We start from the raw sequence: 17,939 nt of genomic DNA on the forward strand, positions 1-17,939 counted from the left end.
TGCCCCTGTTCCTGATTAGCACCCAGCTGCCGTAAGAGCTTGAGCTAGCAAATTTTGTATGCACATTCCCTTACACGAGAGATGTTCAATACGCTCTACTCTGTTACAGAAATCAATATGAATTAGTTATAAATACCATTTAAAGACTCTTCTAAAAAGTTTATAATAATAAACATTGAGCAAGTGATGTTTTTTGTATATATTAATGCATGTACATTTGAACGTGCATCAAGATTCGGGACGATTTCCTAGCATTCATTCAACTTTATTATCTCAGGATCTTTTAAAGCTATGTCTGGAAAATTTGGTATGTGAATTCTTGTAGGTCAAATACACTTACAGTGCAATTCAGCTAATATATATATTGCACAATTTCCTCAGAAATCAAAAAAGACGATTTGTAAATAGAGCTTAATCGTAATGCTCCTGAGTTGATATGTAAGAGAGCTTACTCGGTCTTTACAGGTTTATCTAACTTCTATTATTTATGTATTATATATTCATATTAATCGATCTAGCTATAGTTTTAGACACATCTATATGATCTCAGCTGATATCAAAGCTCCAGCTAGCAAATTTTCATATGTGAATGCGCTTCAATCAAGCTCAGGTTTATGTAAAATGTTGAAGAGAGAAGAACATTCTGAATTTCCATATAATACTACTTCGTATACATTTCTATACATCTTAAAATATGAAAATATTTAGACAATTGCCTTCTAGTAAAACCTTCTTAATGACAGCCAGTACCTCTCCTATAGACAGCATCTCGTCTGCTCTTTAAATATTTTCAAATACTTTGCTATTTGCCGCATTTATGGAAATGGTTTCATTTTCAATATACTTCTAAGCACTTGAGTGTAAAGAAGTGCTATAAATCATAGTCAGACATGCGGATAAGATAGTTGAGCATCTTTATAAGAAATACGCTTGCTTGAATCCTTATTATTTTGTGACTGTAGAGTATGGATTGAATCAATTGTGATTAAAGTTAAGTGCAGCTCCCCTCTCTCCCCTCTCCCTCTCTCTCTATGTCTCCCTGTCTTGCCTTGAAAGGTTCTTGGCTGCAGATCTTCAAGCGAGGAACCTCTTCTATGGGCTAGTTTTGGAAGGAAATTGTTAAATTTGAAATATATGCAGATAGACAAGTATATATTAAAAATTTAATATCTTTTATGACGATTCACTTGACTATTGAAGAATTTCGGCTTACATTGGTCTGGGCTTAAAATCCTTAAAAGTTGAACTTCTAATAACAAATATTTGAACGCAAATCGCCAAGATCATGAGTTTTTTTTCGATATCTCTGTTTCTGCTTTGTTCAATATTTTAGTCCTTTTTTTATGAAGACACACATTCTAAAATATTTGAAAATTTCCAAATAAACAATATTTTAGATGCTCGCTCTCTCTATTTCTTGTTTGGTTTGTAGATTTTGGTCGTTCTTTTAAAGAAAATTTGAAAATTTCATTTTAAAGTTTCTTATCATGATTCTGCTTAAAAGACACTCTCGCAACTTGGTTGGACTTCTTTTAAGATCATGATTATTTCCTCGCAGTCTCTCTCTCTCTCCCTTTCACTGTCTCTCTCATCCTTTCAGTCAACCTATTTTTAAGATTCACTTTGGATGTTCTGAAACTTTTGCTGAAATTTTTGAGAATTGTTTCAATGAGAAGAGTTTGTTTGAATTTCGTTTTTGGAATTGTTTTTTTAATTTGTTGTTGCTATTATTGCATTTCAATAATAATAATAATAATAATAATAATACTTAGTAGCTAGTTTAGTGTCTTCCATGCTTATAACAAAAACTTAAAACTATGAAAAAAAAGTGGTTTTATATCATTGTCTTCCATGCTTAAACTATGAAAAAAAAGTGTTGTTAAAACTAGGAAACTTCTAGAATCTGGGACTTGGTTTGTTTTTGTTTTTTGTTTTCACTAAGGCAACAGTTTTTGTTTTTTCTTTTTTTGCTGGTTATATACAGTTTGTACAGGATTTTTGGCTTGGCTGCTGTTCCGGGCCACGGATCTCGCTCACTGTTCCTGCCACGAGGAGATGTAGTCGAGCAGCTCCTCATCGTCGGGCTGCTCGTCGCTGAAGCTATCGAAGGACTCGAATTTGAAATGTTGCTGCTGCTGTTGTTGCTGCTGCTGATGCTGCTGCTGCTGCTGCTGCTCGGACTCCTGTTCGGTGAGCTCCTGCTTGACATAGCTGGCCGACAGATCGGAGGCATCGTCGCTGTACGAGTGCGTGGGCGAGCTGGAGTGATACGAATGTCCGGCATATTGTTGTCCAGCGCCCAGTGCGCCAGCCGGCGTTGGTGAGCCGCTGCTGTCCAGGCTATCGTTGTAGTCGTTATAGTCATGGCTGCCATCGTTGCTGCTCTCGTCCGCCAGGCTGCTGAATAGCTGCTGGCGCCTTGGCTGGCCATCATCGAGCATGTCCTGCAGTCCGCGTATGTACTCGACGGCGATGCGCAGTGTGTCCACCTTGGAGAGTTTCTTGCTGGCGCCGCGTCCACCGTTCGATAGCGTATTGATGACAGTCTGTGGCAAATGCTGGCGCAGATTGACAAAGCCGTTGTTCACCTGCTTGACACGATTCCGTTCCCGGGCATTGCGACGTGCCACCGAGGGCAGCTGCTGCTCGGCGCCGCCGTACGGCAGACTCGAATAGTTGTATTTCTTCTTGGCCAACATGGGCCCAATCGAGGACTGTTGCATATTCTGCAATTGGCTGTTGCCCAGCGGCAGCTTGGGCGCAATCAGCTGATGTTGTTGCTGCTGCTGCTGTTGATGCTGCTGCTGCTGCTGGAGCTGTTGCTGCAGTTGTTGCTGCTGCTGATGCAGCAACATGATGTTGCCGTTGGTCAGCTGAAAGTGCGGATAGTTGCTGCAGATGCTCGTCATGTTTGTTAAATATTTTTTTGCTCGTCTAGTAACTTTTTATTAGTTTTTAATCCGTTTGCTAGTTGTTGACTGTCTGGAATCAAATTCCGCAATGATAAACCTCGTCCTGCGCGCTCGCCCTTAAGTAGCTGGCCCGAGCGCTGCCGCTGCCGCTGCCGCCAACGTCGACTGCGCTGCTGCTGCAGATCGCACTACCTGCCTGAGGGCTCGTTAACTGCCTGCCAGCCTGCCTGCTTGCCTGTGAGCACAAGTGATCTCTCATTCTCTCTGTTGCTCTCTGCAGAGCTAGGGGTTAATCGCTAGGGGTTGCTCTTGTGCTCATGTGGGTGCCCGCGCTCTCCCTCCCTACCTCGCTCCCTCTCTCTCTGCCTCTCGCTCCCTCTCGCTCTGGCCAGCCCATTCAACTTGTCCGTAGCTCTGCTTTTTTGTATGTCACAATTCCTTTTGTGCCGCGTTTTCTTCTTGTCTCTCGTTTTTCTTCATAGAGTTTTCTTTAGTTTTTCAGTTTGGGAAAAACTACATCGAAATCGAGACTTAAATCTTATGCACAATGATCCTAACTGCTGATCCTTGTCACAAAATACACACACACACACACACACACACTCACACACACGCACACACATAAGAAGCAAAAGAATCTGAAGAATGAAGCAAACTCGCTTTTCAATGCACTTCCACTTTTTGTCAGGGCAAAAAATAATAAATAAAAAATATCATAAAAAAAAAAACAGAACAAAATTCATGAGAGAAAAGTATAATAAAAAACTGCGCACTCTCTACTATATAAAAATGTGATCCATCATGTGTGCGCCACTGCCCTCTGGCACTTTCGCTTGCCCCAGCCCCCTCTTCCCTCCCCCTTTGGCACCTACCTGCCGCACTGCACACCCGCTGCATGCCACAGTGGATGACTTGTTGGGGATCTGTGATCCATGCGCTGTGTCTGTTGGCCTTGGGGCAGCAGACGCCGAGGCAACTGTTCTTTTGCATTAAGCATTTGCCGCATTGCCGCATTTGACACGTGCTTCCGATTCCGAGGCTGATTAACATAAGGCAACAACAACAACAACAAATCCCACAAGTGTGTGCCGTCTCATGCATATCAAGTGCGTGCCTGACAGAGCGAGAGAGTGGGAGAACGGGAGAGTGGGCTGAGAGGGGCTGAGAGGGGCTGCCCTTGGCTGCATTGCAACTCATTTGCTTGAAGCTTTGTCACGAAGCTGCAACTTGACGTGCCTGACAGACCCCCAGTGTCTGGCATGCTCAGCGCGTCGTATACCCTATGTCTCAGAAGAGGATTAAAAGCAATGGGGTATATTCGGTTTTAAGAGAAAGCCTATTTGTATTTATCGCAAGCAACAGAAGTTGAATCTATCTAGTCATACTTATCCATCTCGGGAATTGGAAGAGCTAATCTTAGCAAAATTTGGTATCTAAGCACGTTTGGACTTTATAAGTATACTTCCTAAATATAAGTCGGATATGATTAGGATATGTGAGGACTCTATGTCTAGTCTTAGTCTAGTTTTAGCAAATTTGATGTATTGGTTCATATTGGTCTGCTCAATATCGAATCTGGCCAAAATATATTTATATATATATGCTCAGGAACTTTAATAGCAACTTTAAGCAATTTTGGTATCAGAGCACGTCTTGACCTTATAAGTACAATTTATGATTTCATTTAACCTCAATATTTATATATGAGTCAGATATGCTAAGTCCACCTATATGAACTCGGGAACTATAAGAGAAACCCTTAGCAAATTTGGTATACGAGAATGTCAGGACAATATAAATATCTTTGGCATTAAATCGTACCTCTATATGTATTTATAAGATGGATACACTTAGCCCACCTATATGAACTCGGGAACTGTAAGAGTTACCCTTAGCAAAATTTGGTATATGAGCTCGTCTAGACTTCATATGTATTCTTCATAAATAATTTGATCCCAATATTTATAAATACATCGGATATGCTTAGCCCACCTATATGAACTCGGAAACTGTAAGAGTTACCCTTAGCAAATTCGGTATGTAGTTATCTCTAGACATAAAACTAGAGTAACAATGGATTTCCAATACTATCAGGCAGTGCAGACGATTGTAAGAAGCATTTTGTTGAATTTGGTATCGGCAAATTTTAATATTATTTTTTTGTTTACTTTTTTTACAGGCGCAAACATCGCTGGAGCTACAAACGATATAAATTTTGCATTTATAATAGGCATCCATAGGCAAGTCTATAGATTAATATCGATACCCATCTCGAAGAACTCAGGAACTATAACATTATGTTTGGTAAGTGAGCTTTTTGCACATAATACTCGAATACTCTTTCTGTATAAGTCAAGTAATATTAAGATTGTATGTGGATTTTTATAAGTTTCAAATCTTTGGCATCAATTTGTCTTCTGTGTACATAACTTTTATGTACGCTTCGAGAACTAGGTCTACCTTAAAGCTCCTCATGAGGGTTTCTATTGCCCGACTATCCCCATGAACTTAGAACCTGTTCGAACTGGAGTCAGAATAGTTGGTATATGGCTTCTCTTTTAGTTTTCAATTTTAATATTTTAGTGCTTGGCAATATTTTCATAATTAAATATCCCTTGCCCGCAGTGCACTAATTTCATCAGCTTTTGCACCGGATACAGGGCATCTTTGTAGTCGAGCGCTTGCTGGGACTGGCTTTCCTCGGGACTTGTGAGATTCTCTGGTCTCTGAAGTTCTTGGCGCTAGGCGCAAACGTGTCCACGTGCGTCTCGCTGGCTATTTATACGCCCGCAACAATGGAAGTGGCCCCCATAAAGCACACTCATAAATTTGTTATGGGCTGCAACATTGTTGTCCAGGGTAGGGTTCGGGCTCGGGCTCATGGATGCGTCTGCAGTTACCGTTACAGTTGATCTGCACTCCGCTGGGGTAACGAGATTGCGGCCCATAAATGCATAAAAAAAAAAAAAAAACGTTGATTAACCTTAAGCAGCTGCCACAACGAGTGCAATTCCGGCAGGGTGCGGGCTCGAGCTGAAGGTTCGATTTTGAGCCGCTCAAGAAATTCGGTTAATCGTTTTTTAAAAGCTGCCACCGATTGTGGATTAGCTTCTCTCGGAAAATTCCATTTCATTAATGCATTTCTAATATCCTGCAGGGGCAAATGCCTTGCGTCATCGCCTACACGCCCATTGATTAGAAAATTAAAACCCTTCGGGAAAATTCATTTTCAACTCTTTTAGTTTTACATTTTCCCCAACACACCCACAAAAACGAGAGAAGAACAAAGATCAGCGAGAAAATGTTTTGGTAGCATATTAATTAGCTTCTGCGTTTCCATTTTGATTAATTAAAGTGCACGTAATGCTCGGGGGTTGGGAACGACAACAGGTAGCTGCCGCAGGCGTAGCTCGCAGGATCAACAGGATTGCCAGAGTTGCCAGGGCAACCCGATAAATTGGCAGCCTACTACAGCTGGCGACATCTGTGGCTCATGTTGCATTCCTATTGGATGTAATGGAATCTAATGGGTTTTATGCAGCGCCCTCTAACGTTCAGATTGGTTCCCAATCGGAATATTGTAAAACCCATTGGTGAGCATGGAATAAATCTTGTCAGAAATCGAGGACGATTTAATGTTTTCGTTTTTATGCCGTTTTTATGTAGCGCATAGAAGGCGACATCTCCGAGCCCAGAAAGTATATATATTCTAGATCGCAAGAGACGAGTTGATAGAGCCATATCCGTCTGTCTCTCTGTCCGTCTGTTTTTTTCTATGCGAACTAGTTTGTTAGTTTTAAGGCTTTCATCTTGAAACCTGACTCTGGCAGACAGCACATATGTCGAAAACAACCGGAACGGACCACTATATCATATAGCTGCCATAGGAACGAATAAAACTTCTTTGTTTATAAAGATATCTTGTTCAAACTCGGCAATTATAAGTTTCACAATGTTCTTAATATATATGCAAAATGTTGTCAACATCGGATAACTGTGTCAAAGGAACGATCGGTCGTAAAGTAGGTTCTTGTGGAGAAAAATATTCTGTTTTTCTTCTTCACTAATCGTAAGGCAATTTGTTCCCGCTTTTACCAAATTGTAAAAGAATCTCTTAGTCAAATTAATATATGTATCTATGGCCAATCCTTATTCTACAACATTTCCTCATATATGCACTCGCTTCATCTGGCACGCAATTTGATTGGCTTGGGTTTTTCTACGAACTCCAGCAAATGTCTTTGCTTCGCTGGCTGAGTTTCTCTGTCTCTCTCTTGCCCTTTTTCTCCCTCCCTCTCTATCCTCCCTGGAGCGCGTCCTTTGGCAAGCTGCAAAGAACGGAAGCACACTCCAAGTGTCAACAATTCCGATTTGCCGCGTCTGTTCTAGCTATCTAACGATATCGATATCTATATCGATATGACAATTAATTACGTACTTTATGTGACAGTTCTGTTCATTAAGACTAATTGGAATTCCGTACAGCAGCTACTGAGGAGCTGATCTACTGAAGAGCTGTGCTACTTCAATCCTAACTCTGGAACCCTTCACTCGCATCACGTACGCATCGAACAAGTGTAAAACGTGATGGAGTAGGTCACCGAGTTTACAGAATTTACAGTTTATCAGTTTTTGGCTATGGTTTTTGGTTTTCACATAACGATATCGTGAGCGTGAAATCTGTCGCCCTTTTTATACCCATTGAACATACGCAGAATGGGTATGTTCACAATAAGCCAATGTGTGTATCGGGCAGCTCATACTTGAAAAGATAATGAGGTCACATTTGGCTTGTAGTTTGAGTTATTTCACATTAGGATAACTCTTTTCCACACACACAGCTCGAATTTTTTGATATGGCCCAATTAGCCCAAAAACGATAAATATCGATTTTCAGTCCTCTTAAACTCTAAAGTTTTGAGCGTATCTCGATGTTTTTAAGAGCTAGTGACATCAAATCAAATCTCTTTTCTCTGCATCTGGCACTTTTTGACAATTTTTCCCAATTTTCAAAATATCGATATATGTCGATTTTTAGCCATCGTTGTTTAAGGCACATCTCGAAGACTTTTACAACTACTGAAACCAAATTTAACACAATCCAAAAACTTGTATAGCTTCACACAGGTTTCCCACAATCGATAAATATCGATTGGTTTCTTAGCATAACTGACACCCTATATGACAAGTAGGGTTAGATTATTTAATTTGGTATTTATCGCCAAAGACACAACTACATCATTTATGATAGCTTGCCACAAGATTTCCAAAATCGATAAGTATCGACATCTGGAAGTTTTTAGCATATCTCGCAGATTTTGAACAACAACTGACACAACATTTGACAAGTAGGTTAAATGATTTCACTTTACGATATCCCCTCACCCAGAACTTTTTAAACTTTGATTGTTTCTCTTAACTTTTCCATAATCGATAAATATCGATTTACAGCATTTGATATTTTTAACATAATTCGAAAAGAGGCAAAATTTGTTATGTAGCTGAGATAAATTACCTTTTAAATACCAAAAACAGGGTATCTACTAGTCCGTCGCTCTATGCTTTGTTGTCGCTGTGGGGTTTGGGTTGTTCTGGTTTTTGCTTATCGCTAATCTGTTTTTTTTCACCCCCCTTTGTTTCTGTGGATTGTTGCCAACACATTAATTTGACATTTTATGGCTGGTTTGAGACGGGGAAAAAAAATGAACGCAGAAAAAAAAAACATCGGGCGGAAATTGTCACTTTTCGCCGCGTGATTTGTAAAAGTGAAAACCGAAGCAGTTGCTGCTGCGATCTCTGTAGGCTGCTGTTGAGCTTAAGGCTGGCATTTTTTTTTGGGTTTGGGTTCGGTTTTGGATTTGGGAGCTGTGCGCTTAAGTGGGGAGCCTTTTGTGAAATTCGCACGATCACACCTAATAACGGTAATTTGTACGCACGCCACTCGCCACCGATAATTGCGAGGGCACAGGATATGCCCCTCCCCACACCACCCCATCCCCCCCCCACACACACACACACGCACACACACCCCGCCGTTCTTCGGGAGTCCGCTGCTGATGAGCTGAGTGAGATAACAGCGGCCGCAGCGGTTATTAAAAACGCGGCGGCGGCGGCGGCGATGTTTGTGCTTCCTCTTCTCGCTGTAGTAACCGAATACGCCGCCAAGTGCGAACAGCTAAAGAAAAAAAAAAACCAACGAGAAAGCAAGGATATCTTCATCAGGCCGAAGATTTGATACCCTTGCAGACATTTGCCTTTTGCAGATATGTGAGAAAAGTGAAGCTGGCAAATGCAGAGTTTAATGAAAATATCTTGGTGAACAGAACGTTTTGCCATAAGAGAAGCTACGTTTCGATTGATCGCTCGTATGATCTTGGTCTGTTGATGTTGATGAGATTATGCGTATATAAGTATGAAGAGCATATTGTAAGAGCATATTGATAAACCAAAGAGGTTCCCATACAAGAACCTACTTTTCGACGGATCTTTCCTATGGCAGTGGTCCGATCCGGCCAGCTCCGATATATTTGCTGCCTGCAACAGAAGGACGGACCTATGCAAAGTTTCAAGACGATAGTCATAAAACTGAGAGACTTGTTCGCATAGAAACAGAGAGACTGACAGAAGGAAAGACGGACAGCGGGACGGACGAACTATCAATTCGGCTTTTGATGCTGATCTGGAATATATATGTATACCTCGTAAGTTCGGATATGTCTTTCTCTATGCGTCACACGGTTCATGACAAAATTATAATATCCTCTGCAAGGGTATAAAAATGAATGAAGAAGAAAAAAAAATCGCAGCTAAAAAATGTTGTCGAGGTGTGAAAAATAACTGGCCACAGGTTGTCGGCATCGGCGGGGGGGTAGGTTAGCTGCCGCTGCTGCGGCCGCTGCTGTTGCTGCGGCAAGCCTGAAGCCTGTTCCTGGGCACGCATCGAAGGTGTTGAAAGCTTTGCGCTTCTAAGAAACGTTTGTTGTTGGTGTTGTTATTGTTGTTGTTGTTGTTGTTGTTGTGATTTTGGCTGGTTGATATGAAGAGCGCGCTACTTCTGTAGTACGAGTCGGCCGAGGCACCGGTACGGTGCCCGCTCGTGAAGATGATATTTGTCGATGGTGTCCGAGGTGTTAAAATTACCCCAAAGGTACATAATAATTACCTTAAATTGCAAAAACAGCGAAATAAATTTTCAAACTGCCAACAGACAACGCCGCACAGCCCAAAGCCCGCGTTACGATAGGTGCACGGATGCCCCCCCCCCCCCCCCCCGCCCCCCTTCCTCTTCGCTCCGTTGCCGTAACACCCGTAACCGCTCTGGTACGCATAAAAGAAACCCTTTAAGCAGCCCGAACACGCGGTCACGTTTGAAGAAAAGAAAAGAAAAAATAAAGTCCGAAGCGTTGCCAGATCGTTACGTAGGCATGCAAATGCCGCCGCCGCCGCCGTTGCCGAATGGGGCGTGTGTCCTCCATAAAAATTGAATGCTGTTGCGGTAATTAAGCCAGGGCAGAGCAGTAGCAAGAGAAGGAGACGGGGGGGAGGTGTGCCACATATATCGATGGGGACATTTTGTGAGTGCTGGCCGCAAGAATAATGACAAGACGAAGAGTCAGGCTGTTGCCACGGGCTGCTGCTGCCGCCGCTGCAGCGATCTATTTAATTAATTGCTAACAAGTCGCAAAATGTTTAAATGGTTTATGGCAGCAACGGACGGGCGGGCGGGCGAGGGGGCGCAGGGCCGGAGCTGCCCTGTGCGATCGCCTTGAAAGCGCTTTGGGGCTTTGCCATAAAGACAAATTGTGGCAGCTTCTCTGCTGCTGCTGCTGAGTCTGCTGCTGCTGCTTCTTCTTCTCGTTGTGCGGCCATAAAGCCGCATTTTGGGGCACTCGGCAACGTGACGATTTTATTTTGTTGCGCCAGGTCATGGCTTGAAGTGCAAAGTGTCGCAAGATAGAAAGAGCCTCAATTTTGGCAGCTATTTAAAATGTAAATAAAATTATATAGAGGCCGAAAAACAACCTCAACAAATGAAAATTAAGTACACAAAATTACATTAAATTAATTAATTTATAATTAATTTGTTTTTGAAGGTTTTGTTTGGTACACTCAAGTTATGCAACGTGCTACGAGACTTTTATTTGATCATAATTTCAATATTGCCTAGAAGAGGGTATTATAGTTTTGTCATGAAATGTGTAACGCATAGAAGAAGATATCTTCGAACCTATAAAGTATATACATATATTCTAGATCGGCATCATAAGCCGAGTTGATATAAAGAGAAAATTGTTAAATTCAAGAAAAAATTTTGGCACATAAAAAATAGCAAACAATTCGTAAATATATTTTCTCTTTATGAAAGAAATAGTCAACATTTTCTATAAAATGAAATAAATTAGTTGAGTCCAGCTTCATTTAAGCGCACATAAAAATATATATATAAAAAAATATATAAAACATATATAAATGCTTTGGCATGACATTGAATCGTGTGGTGCATTGGGCTCCGCTGTGGTGCGCTTAAAGCTTACACGTGGTGACAGTTTTTGGGTGCAGACAAATGGGAAGAGGCAGCGAGACCAGTCGGACGACATGAATGTCAACGCGATTGTGATCATGATCATGATATATTTATTGTTGTTCTTGTTGTTGCTGTTCGTCTTCTTCTTGGTGAACTTGAGTGAAGCGCGAATCGTATTTATCACTGTGAGAAATGAGTTGTGAGGCAGCAATTATCATTAAAAGTAACATGACATGGCCGGAGTGGCCCCAGACAGCATCGACTACAACTGCGGCAGCTCCCTGGAGAGATGCAACAGATCTGGCAGAAATGTGAACTGTTTAGATTGATCTGTGTCTAATTAATGACGACCGAGCGCCCCATGGCTAAGCCGCAAAATTATGCAAAATAAATAGACAAAGGCCATGTAAAATATGTGCTCCAGGGATTTGCTCTCGATATCCTTTGGAGAGAACCAACAAACAAACAAACAAACGAAGCTAATGCATTTTGCGGTTCATATTGATATTCGCCGCGCAGCGGGTGGAAGACGAGTAGCACACGCTGCCAGAAATCCCGAATTCCGCAGAAGCCAGCAGCCAGAATATGCCTAATGCCCATACTCGCTCACAATTTGGTATTTCTTAGGAAAACAAAACTGAATATTTTTTGTATATATATATATATATATTGCTTTTTATTTCTTATTTATTATTTGTATCTGTTTTCGCTGCTCTGCTCTGCTTTTTTTTAATGTAATTTTTCATGCGCCGTTTTCCTTCCTTTTTTTTTCCTCTGCGATTCGAAGCAGATGCAATTAATCTAAATCCAATTATAAGACAAAGCGTTCCAAGGACCATTACACAAAGAAATAAAAGAACAAATCTCGGACTTGCAGAAGATGCGCTGCGGAATTGTAGCTGTTGCTGTAGCTGTAGCTGTATCTGTATCTTTAGCTGTTGCTGTAGCTGTAGCTGTATCTGTATCTTTAGCTGTGGCTGTAGCTGTATCTGGTGAAGTGCAGCCGATTAATATTGAAATCAATACGCTTAACAGCCTTTTGTTTACCGGCCCCTCGCGCACGCTCTCACTTCCTTTTGGCAGCCTCCCTTCACCATTCACCCTTCGCACTGGCCATCGCCTCCGGGCAGCGTATCGCATTACTCCTCTTGGCCCAACTTGCAATCTGCAGCGGCTAACAAGATGCATGAAGTGTCTAAATTGGTGTTGAACCATATTACCCTCTGACTGACCAACGCCAGCGCCCGCTCCTGCGCCTGCTCCTGCGCCCTCGAGGCTCGGATTCGCGCTGGCAAACAGTTCGCTGAGAACTGCATGGGTTGAGGGTTCAAGATATTGCAGCGGAGGCGACTGCAAACTGAAGGAGAGCTCATTTGCGTTTTAATGCTCAATGAAATGGCAAAGAAGTGTCCAACATTTGGGCACTGGCAGGACTTTGGGTTAAGTTAACATAACAAGGATCATTTCTAGAGCCAAGCAGACACAGATTCTGCCACAACTTGAGCTCAAGTAGAACACTTAAAGCGGGCAGCAGTTGATGCAGTTACAGCTGTCCAGAGCTGACAGCATTAAGCCCCATACACAGCTGAGGGTCAACTTATGACAATTGGGTATTAAACTCTAAGCCGATTGCCCCCGCAAGCGGCAGCCCGAGAGTGGACCACACAGCAACTAATCGAAGTCTGAGTACCTTATTCATAGAGACCAGCTTTCATCTAATGTACTCCAAGCTGCTCTCCACTGAACGAAAAGTAACGATTGAGCTCAAATTCTGGCTGGGGCCGAAGTCAACGCAACGATTTATGTGACTTAATTCCATCGAAAAGAAAAAAAAAAAAAACAATTGCCTGACAATTGTGGACTCTGGAGGCAGGGGAGGCAGCTTGTAAGTAATATGCCCCGCATGATATTTGTCGTCGGGGGAATTCCGAGTCGAAAGGATTAAAGACAGCGCCCACGCGCAAACAATGGAATTAAATATGAAAAAAATATATATAGATTTATATATTTGATGGCCAGCTCAGGATAAAGTCAATGAAATTTATGACTTATTTAACGCGTCTCGGGACACATAGAACACGGGCTCCTTCTTCTTCTTCTTCTTCTACCTAGGCAATGACAAAGCAATTCGCCTCAGTCTGAGTGTGAGGGTTCTGCCTGCGCCTGCCTTCAGATCCTGCGGTCGTTAATAGCTCGCATTAATTCCCTTCAGATGAAAATATAGTTGGAAAAGTGCGTCTGCTTCTTCTGCGTCTACGACTTGTGTTTTCATTTTTATTATTTCTCCATTTACTTTATCTATTTCGTATCGAAAGGACGCGTTATCCTGCGGTGTAGTTTTAATAATTTCATATTTCATTGTGGCTCTGCCTTTTGTGTTTGGTCATCGCGTTTTATTTTTCCTTTTTGGAAATTTACACCAAACTCTATCGCAGCTAAAATCTTTATACGATCCCCCCCCCTGGCCAGCAGCCAGCCGTCTGAGCCTGGCCAGAAAAGTGCCAGAACGTGTCGTTGCCTTCTAATTGCCGATTTAAGCGCTCTAATGACTGCTCGCAACTTCAGTTTGCAGCCTCAAGAGGCACACGTCCTGCTTTTAGTGCAGCTGAGAAAGCTACCACTGGAGTTGGGAAGATATCGGGATAGCGAAAAGGTATTAGCAGGAAAAATGTGAAAATCCAGAGATAAAAACCTTTCAGAATGCACTTCAATTGGAAGATTATTATAGAGTTTTAATGAAGAAATTCAGTTCTATGAGTCTCTAGAGAAAGAGGTGATAAAGCGCTGCGATTAGTCCGATTCGAGAAATGATATCCTATTCAATGCCTATAAACAAGTCTTCCGAATTTGGAATAGCTTAAGAGTTCGTTTAATTAGAAATTACATTCATTAAGCTTGGGGAATACCGAATAAAAGGACAGAATTGCAAATCAAAAGTAAATGAAACACGTTAAGAGAAGCAATTCATTTAATTATGTGCCTCTATATATAAAACTGTCTGTCCATGACTGACTGACTGACTGATTGATTGACTGACTGACTGATTGACCGACTAAATGGCGATCAACGCACAGCCCAAACCTTAAGAGTTGGCAAGCTGAGATTTTCACTGCATTTACCTCATGTGCTTTAAATCCACCCGCAAGTGTGGAAAAATCGTGTAAAAGGTTTGTTTGAAACTTTTTGTTTAACTAATTTTCAAAGATCTCGCTTCGAATTCATTTGCGACGTGTTTCACAATTTTCAGAAAATGTCCCCCCCCCCCCCCCCCCCAAAATTGTATGATAAATGCGGGTGAAAGGTTATAAGGGTAAAGTTTTAAGTTTTGGCCGATTGCCCTCAAACTTTTACTATGCCTATGTATGGGATAATGTAAGGATTAATGAAAGGATCTTCGATTGCTCAGCCTAATTCCTATTTGATTTGCTTGAGCTCAGTTATTTATGGCAAAGAAGTATTATATAAACTTAAGAAATTGAAAAATAATGAAAGAGACTTTTTTTAGTTCATTAAATGCAGGGCATTTGCAGAAATGCATCTATAAATGAGCTATTAAAATTGAAGAGCAAGTCGAGGTAGGGAAGTTAATAAACATTACCCGAGGCAACAGTTGCCCGAGGCTGTGGCTGTGGTGGACCCTATCAGGGTTCGCCTAACCCCCAGCTCAACCACGCGCCCCCCCCCTCCGCTCTGTGTACAACTGCTTGACGCGTGTTAACTTTCACTGGGGCATGCCTCAGCTGTTGGTGCAGCAGCCCGCAGTGGCTTCAATTTGCGTGCATGGCGGCTATTTTGAATGCCAACGATTGTTGATTGACTGGACACGCGTGACGAGTGCCAGAGAGAGAGAGGGAGGGCGAGGGATGAGTGGGAGAGAGAGAGAGAGAGAGGGAGGGAAGGAGAGGCCAATTTGTGACTGCGTGTGGGTCAAGTGTTGATAACTTTATTTCCACAACTCTCGACTCACGGAACGGAACTGGCTAGTTAAAATCTTATTAAGATCTCAAGCAGTCATCTTAATCGATCCGCTGAGCCAGAGATCCCACCGCATGCAGAAAATGCGCTAAATTCATTTTAATTAGGCTTGATTAAAATGCAATTTACGAACAGCACATTTGAATTGTCTGCGTCGGCGCAGACACGCAGCCAGCTCCTGGAAGCCAGCTGCCCGGAGATCGGACCGACCGGCCGCAGGATCATCGATCCGAGGTGGGCGCTCATCAATCTCTGCGGCTGGCAAATAAAGTCATTAAATTCAAATCAAAATTATGCCTGCAATTTGGTTTTTGGGTGGCCAATTGATTTCGGCGCGGCGTTTCAATTACCAGAAGGTTCTCTCGCATCATGCCCATTATGCAACAATAATAAAAATTGCAACAAGAAACAAATTAAAAGTAAATAATACTGTAGTGCAGCGCAGCGTAGGGGCAGGGCGGGGGGTTGCCTTGGCTGAGGTTCGCTGGTGGAAATTTAATATCGCGCAGGCAAGTGAAGAATTGTCGTACACTTGGCGAAATCTTCAAGCAAAAACTTCAAGAATCTTTTGGTATTTTAAAATATTAGCGCTAGCTACAAAATGAACGATACTCTATCTGTATATACTATTCTGTCAAATTTGGTGACTCTAGACATTAAAACCAAAGAAATCGATATCGGTCTTTATCGATTGCTTGGAAACGGGGCAAATTATCGATTAGATCAAAAGAAAACAATAGCGGATTTTAGGAGGAATCATCTTCAGACGGGCAGACGGACAGGCGAACAGATGGACTTGACTAGATCGACTCGGCTATGGATGCTGATCAAGTATATATATGCTTTTTGGCCTGGAAGATGCTTCCTTCTGCCTGTTTCATACATTTGAACAAAACCATTTTGGCCCACTTTCAATGGGATCAGAGAATAAGATGATCCATCCGCTTGCCCCAAACTATTTTAACTAAAGAACTCTACAAGTAAAAGGCACCAAGTTGGGTATGTGAGCGATTTTTAACTTGAGAATGGACATGGAATACTTTTTCATTAAGATTCTTTGAACTATTTGCGAATTTTGTTTAAAAGATTTTTCAATGCAGACTCTTCCTTTACTTTATACAAATTGGCAACATAGTGTATATATTTGAACTGAGAAAATCTTCTATTTCCTTTGTAATTTTTTGCACCCAACTCTGTGAACTCAGGATCTATGAGAGTTACAGGCAGCAAATTTTGTATGTGAATTTCCTTAAGCTAATATTTTATAATATACCAAAGATTCCCTTGAGATTTGCCATATTTATTTGTAATATTTTTTTCTATATTACCTAAAAGTAAATCCCGTTTATAATAGATCTTCAATGTCGGCCTGTTTTTTTTTGCCAGTGTGCAAAGAACTGCGTAAGGTGAAACCTGAGGCACATGCCATGTTTGCCATTTAGTCGAGCGAGCCGGTGTGTCTCCTCGTCCCTGGCATTGCCATTGGCATTGGCATTGGATTACCCTAAGAATTAGGCACGGGTCAGGGGCGACGGTAGCACCCACGTGGTTGGGCTACTGTGCAACGAATGCGCCGTCCACAGCTGGCGCGGGTCAACGAAAAGAATTGGCCAGATGGGCAGATGTCAAAGATGAATAACAAAAACAAAACAAACTTGACCTTGCGACCAGAACGAAACGAGTTCAGTTGGCGCAAAATGCTTTGACAATTCTTTAGATTTGGTCGTTAAATTTCATGGCTAGTCCAAATATTGACACAATACAAATGCCAAATGTGAAATTAATTTGGCTACAGTTCTGCCCAGAAGACACTTGCAACAGTTGCCGCACAGTTGCAGTTGCATCAGTTGCGCTGCGTGGCGCCACAGCGCAAGACTCATCCCAGACTCATCCAAGACTCATCCAAGACTCATCCAAGACTCATCCAAGACTCATACGAGACTCATACGAAACTCATTTGAATGCACAATCTCGCACTGGCATTATGTAAGCGGACCTTGCCCCATGCGCCCCTGTTTGGCCCACAAGTTGAATGCAAGTTTATGAATGAAAATTTCGCACGCTTAAAACACGCTTCAAGCTGCAAACCTCTGAATGGGGCGGGGCGGGTAGTTGAGGCTTGGGGGAGACGCTGCTTGGAGGCTGCTGCTGCTGCGCTGCACCTGATAATTGACAAAACCTGACAGCACTGAGGCACCGAGGCTTCTTCGGCGTCTTCTTCTTACACTTTCTGGCCTTTTTTTTGTATCAGTTTTTTCCTTATTTAGTTTCATTTTATTTTTGGTCAAACCCGTATGGGAAGTGGGCAAGGCAAGAGCTGAGCAACAAACAAGTAAGAGTACTCTAGTCGGCTGTGCCCGACTAGCAGATACCCTGCGCCGAGGCAAGGTTGTCAAAGATTGTAGCTTCTTTCTTTTTTCTATATACACAAAAAGGCACACACACAAGCACGCGCATAACTTCGGTGCTTAAAGTCCGATCTACAAGAAATATTCAGGGCATAAAATTGGCATTCAAATTTGTGTAAA

The 17,939-nt window shown here is 42.1% G+C and overlaps 1 protein-coding gene across 1 annotated transcript; it reads right to left on the bottom strand.

The window, feature by feature from the left end:
* Positions 1 to 2,033: 2,033 nt before the first annotated feature.
* Positions 2,034 to 2,909, bottom strand: l(1)sc (lethal of scute). The gene has a single exon (XM_064682690.1). It carries the CDS (start codon positions 2,907 to 2,909, stop codon positions 2,034 to 2,036), a length of 876 nt encoding a protein of 291 aa, XP_064538760.1.
* Between the last annotated feature and the right edge of the window lie 15,030 nt (positions 2,910 to 17,939).

Source organism: Drosophila montana, unplaced genomic scaffold (genome assembly GCF_035044405.1).
Source record: "Drosophila montana isolate Dmon_TW-CO22-7 unplaced genomic scaffold, ASM3504440v1 contig_2482_1, whole genome shotgun sequence".
Classification (NCBI taxonomy): Eukaryota; Metazoa; Arthropoda; class Insecta; order Diptera; family Drosophilidae; genus Drosophila; species Drosophila montana.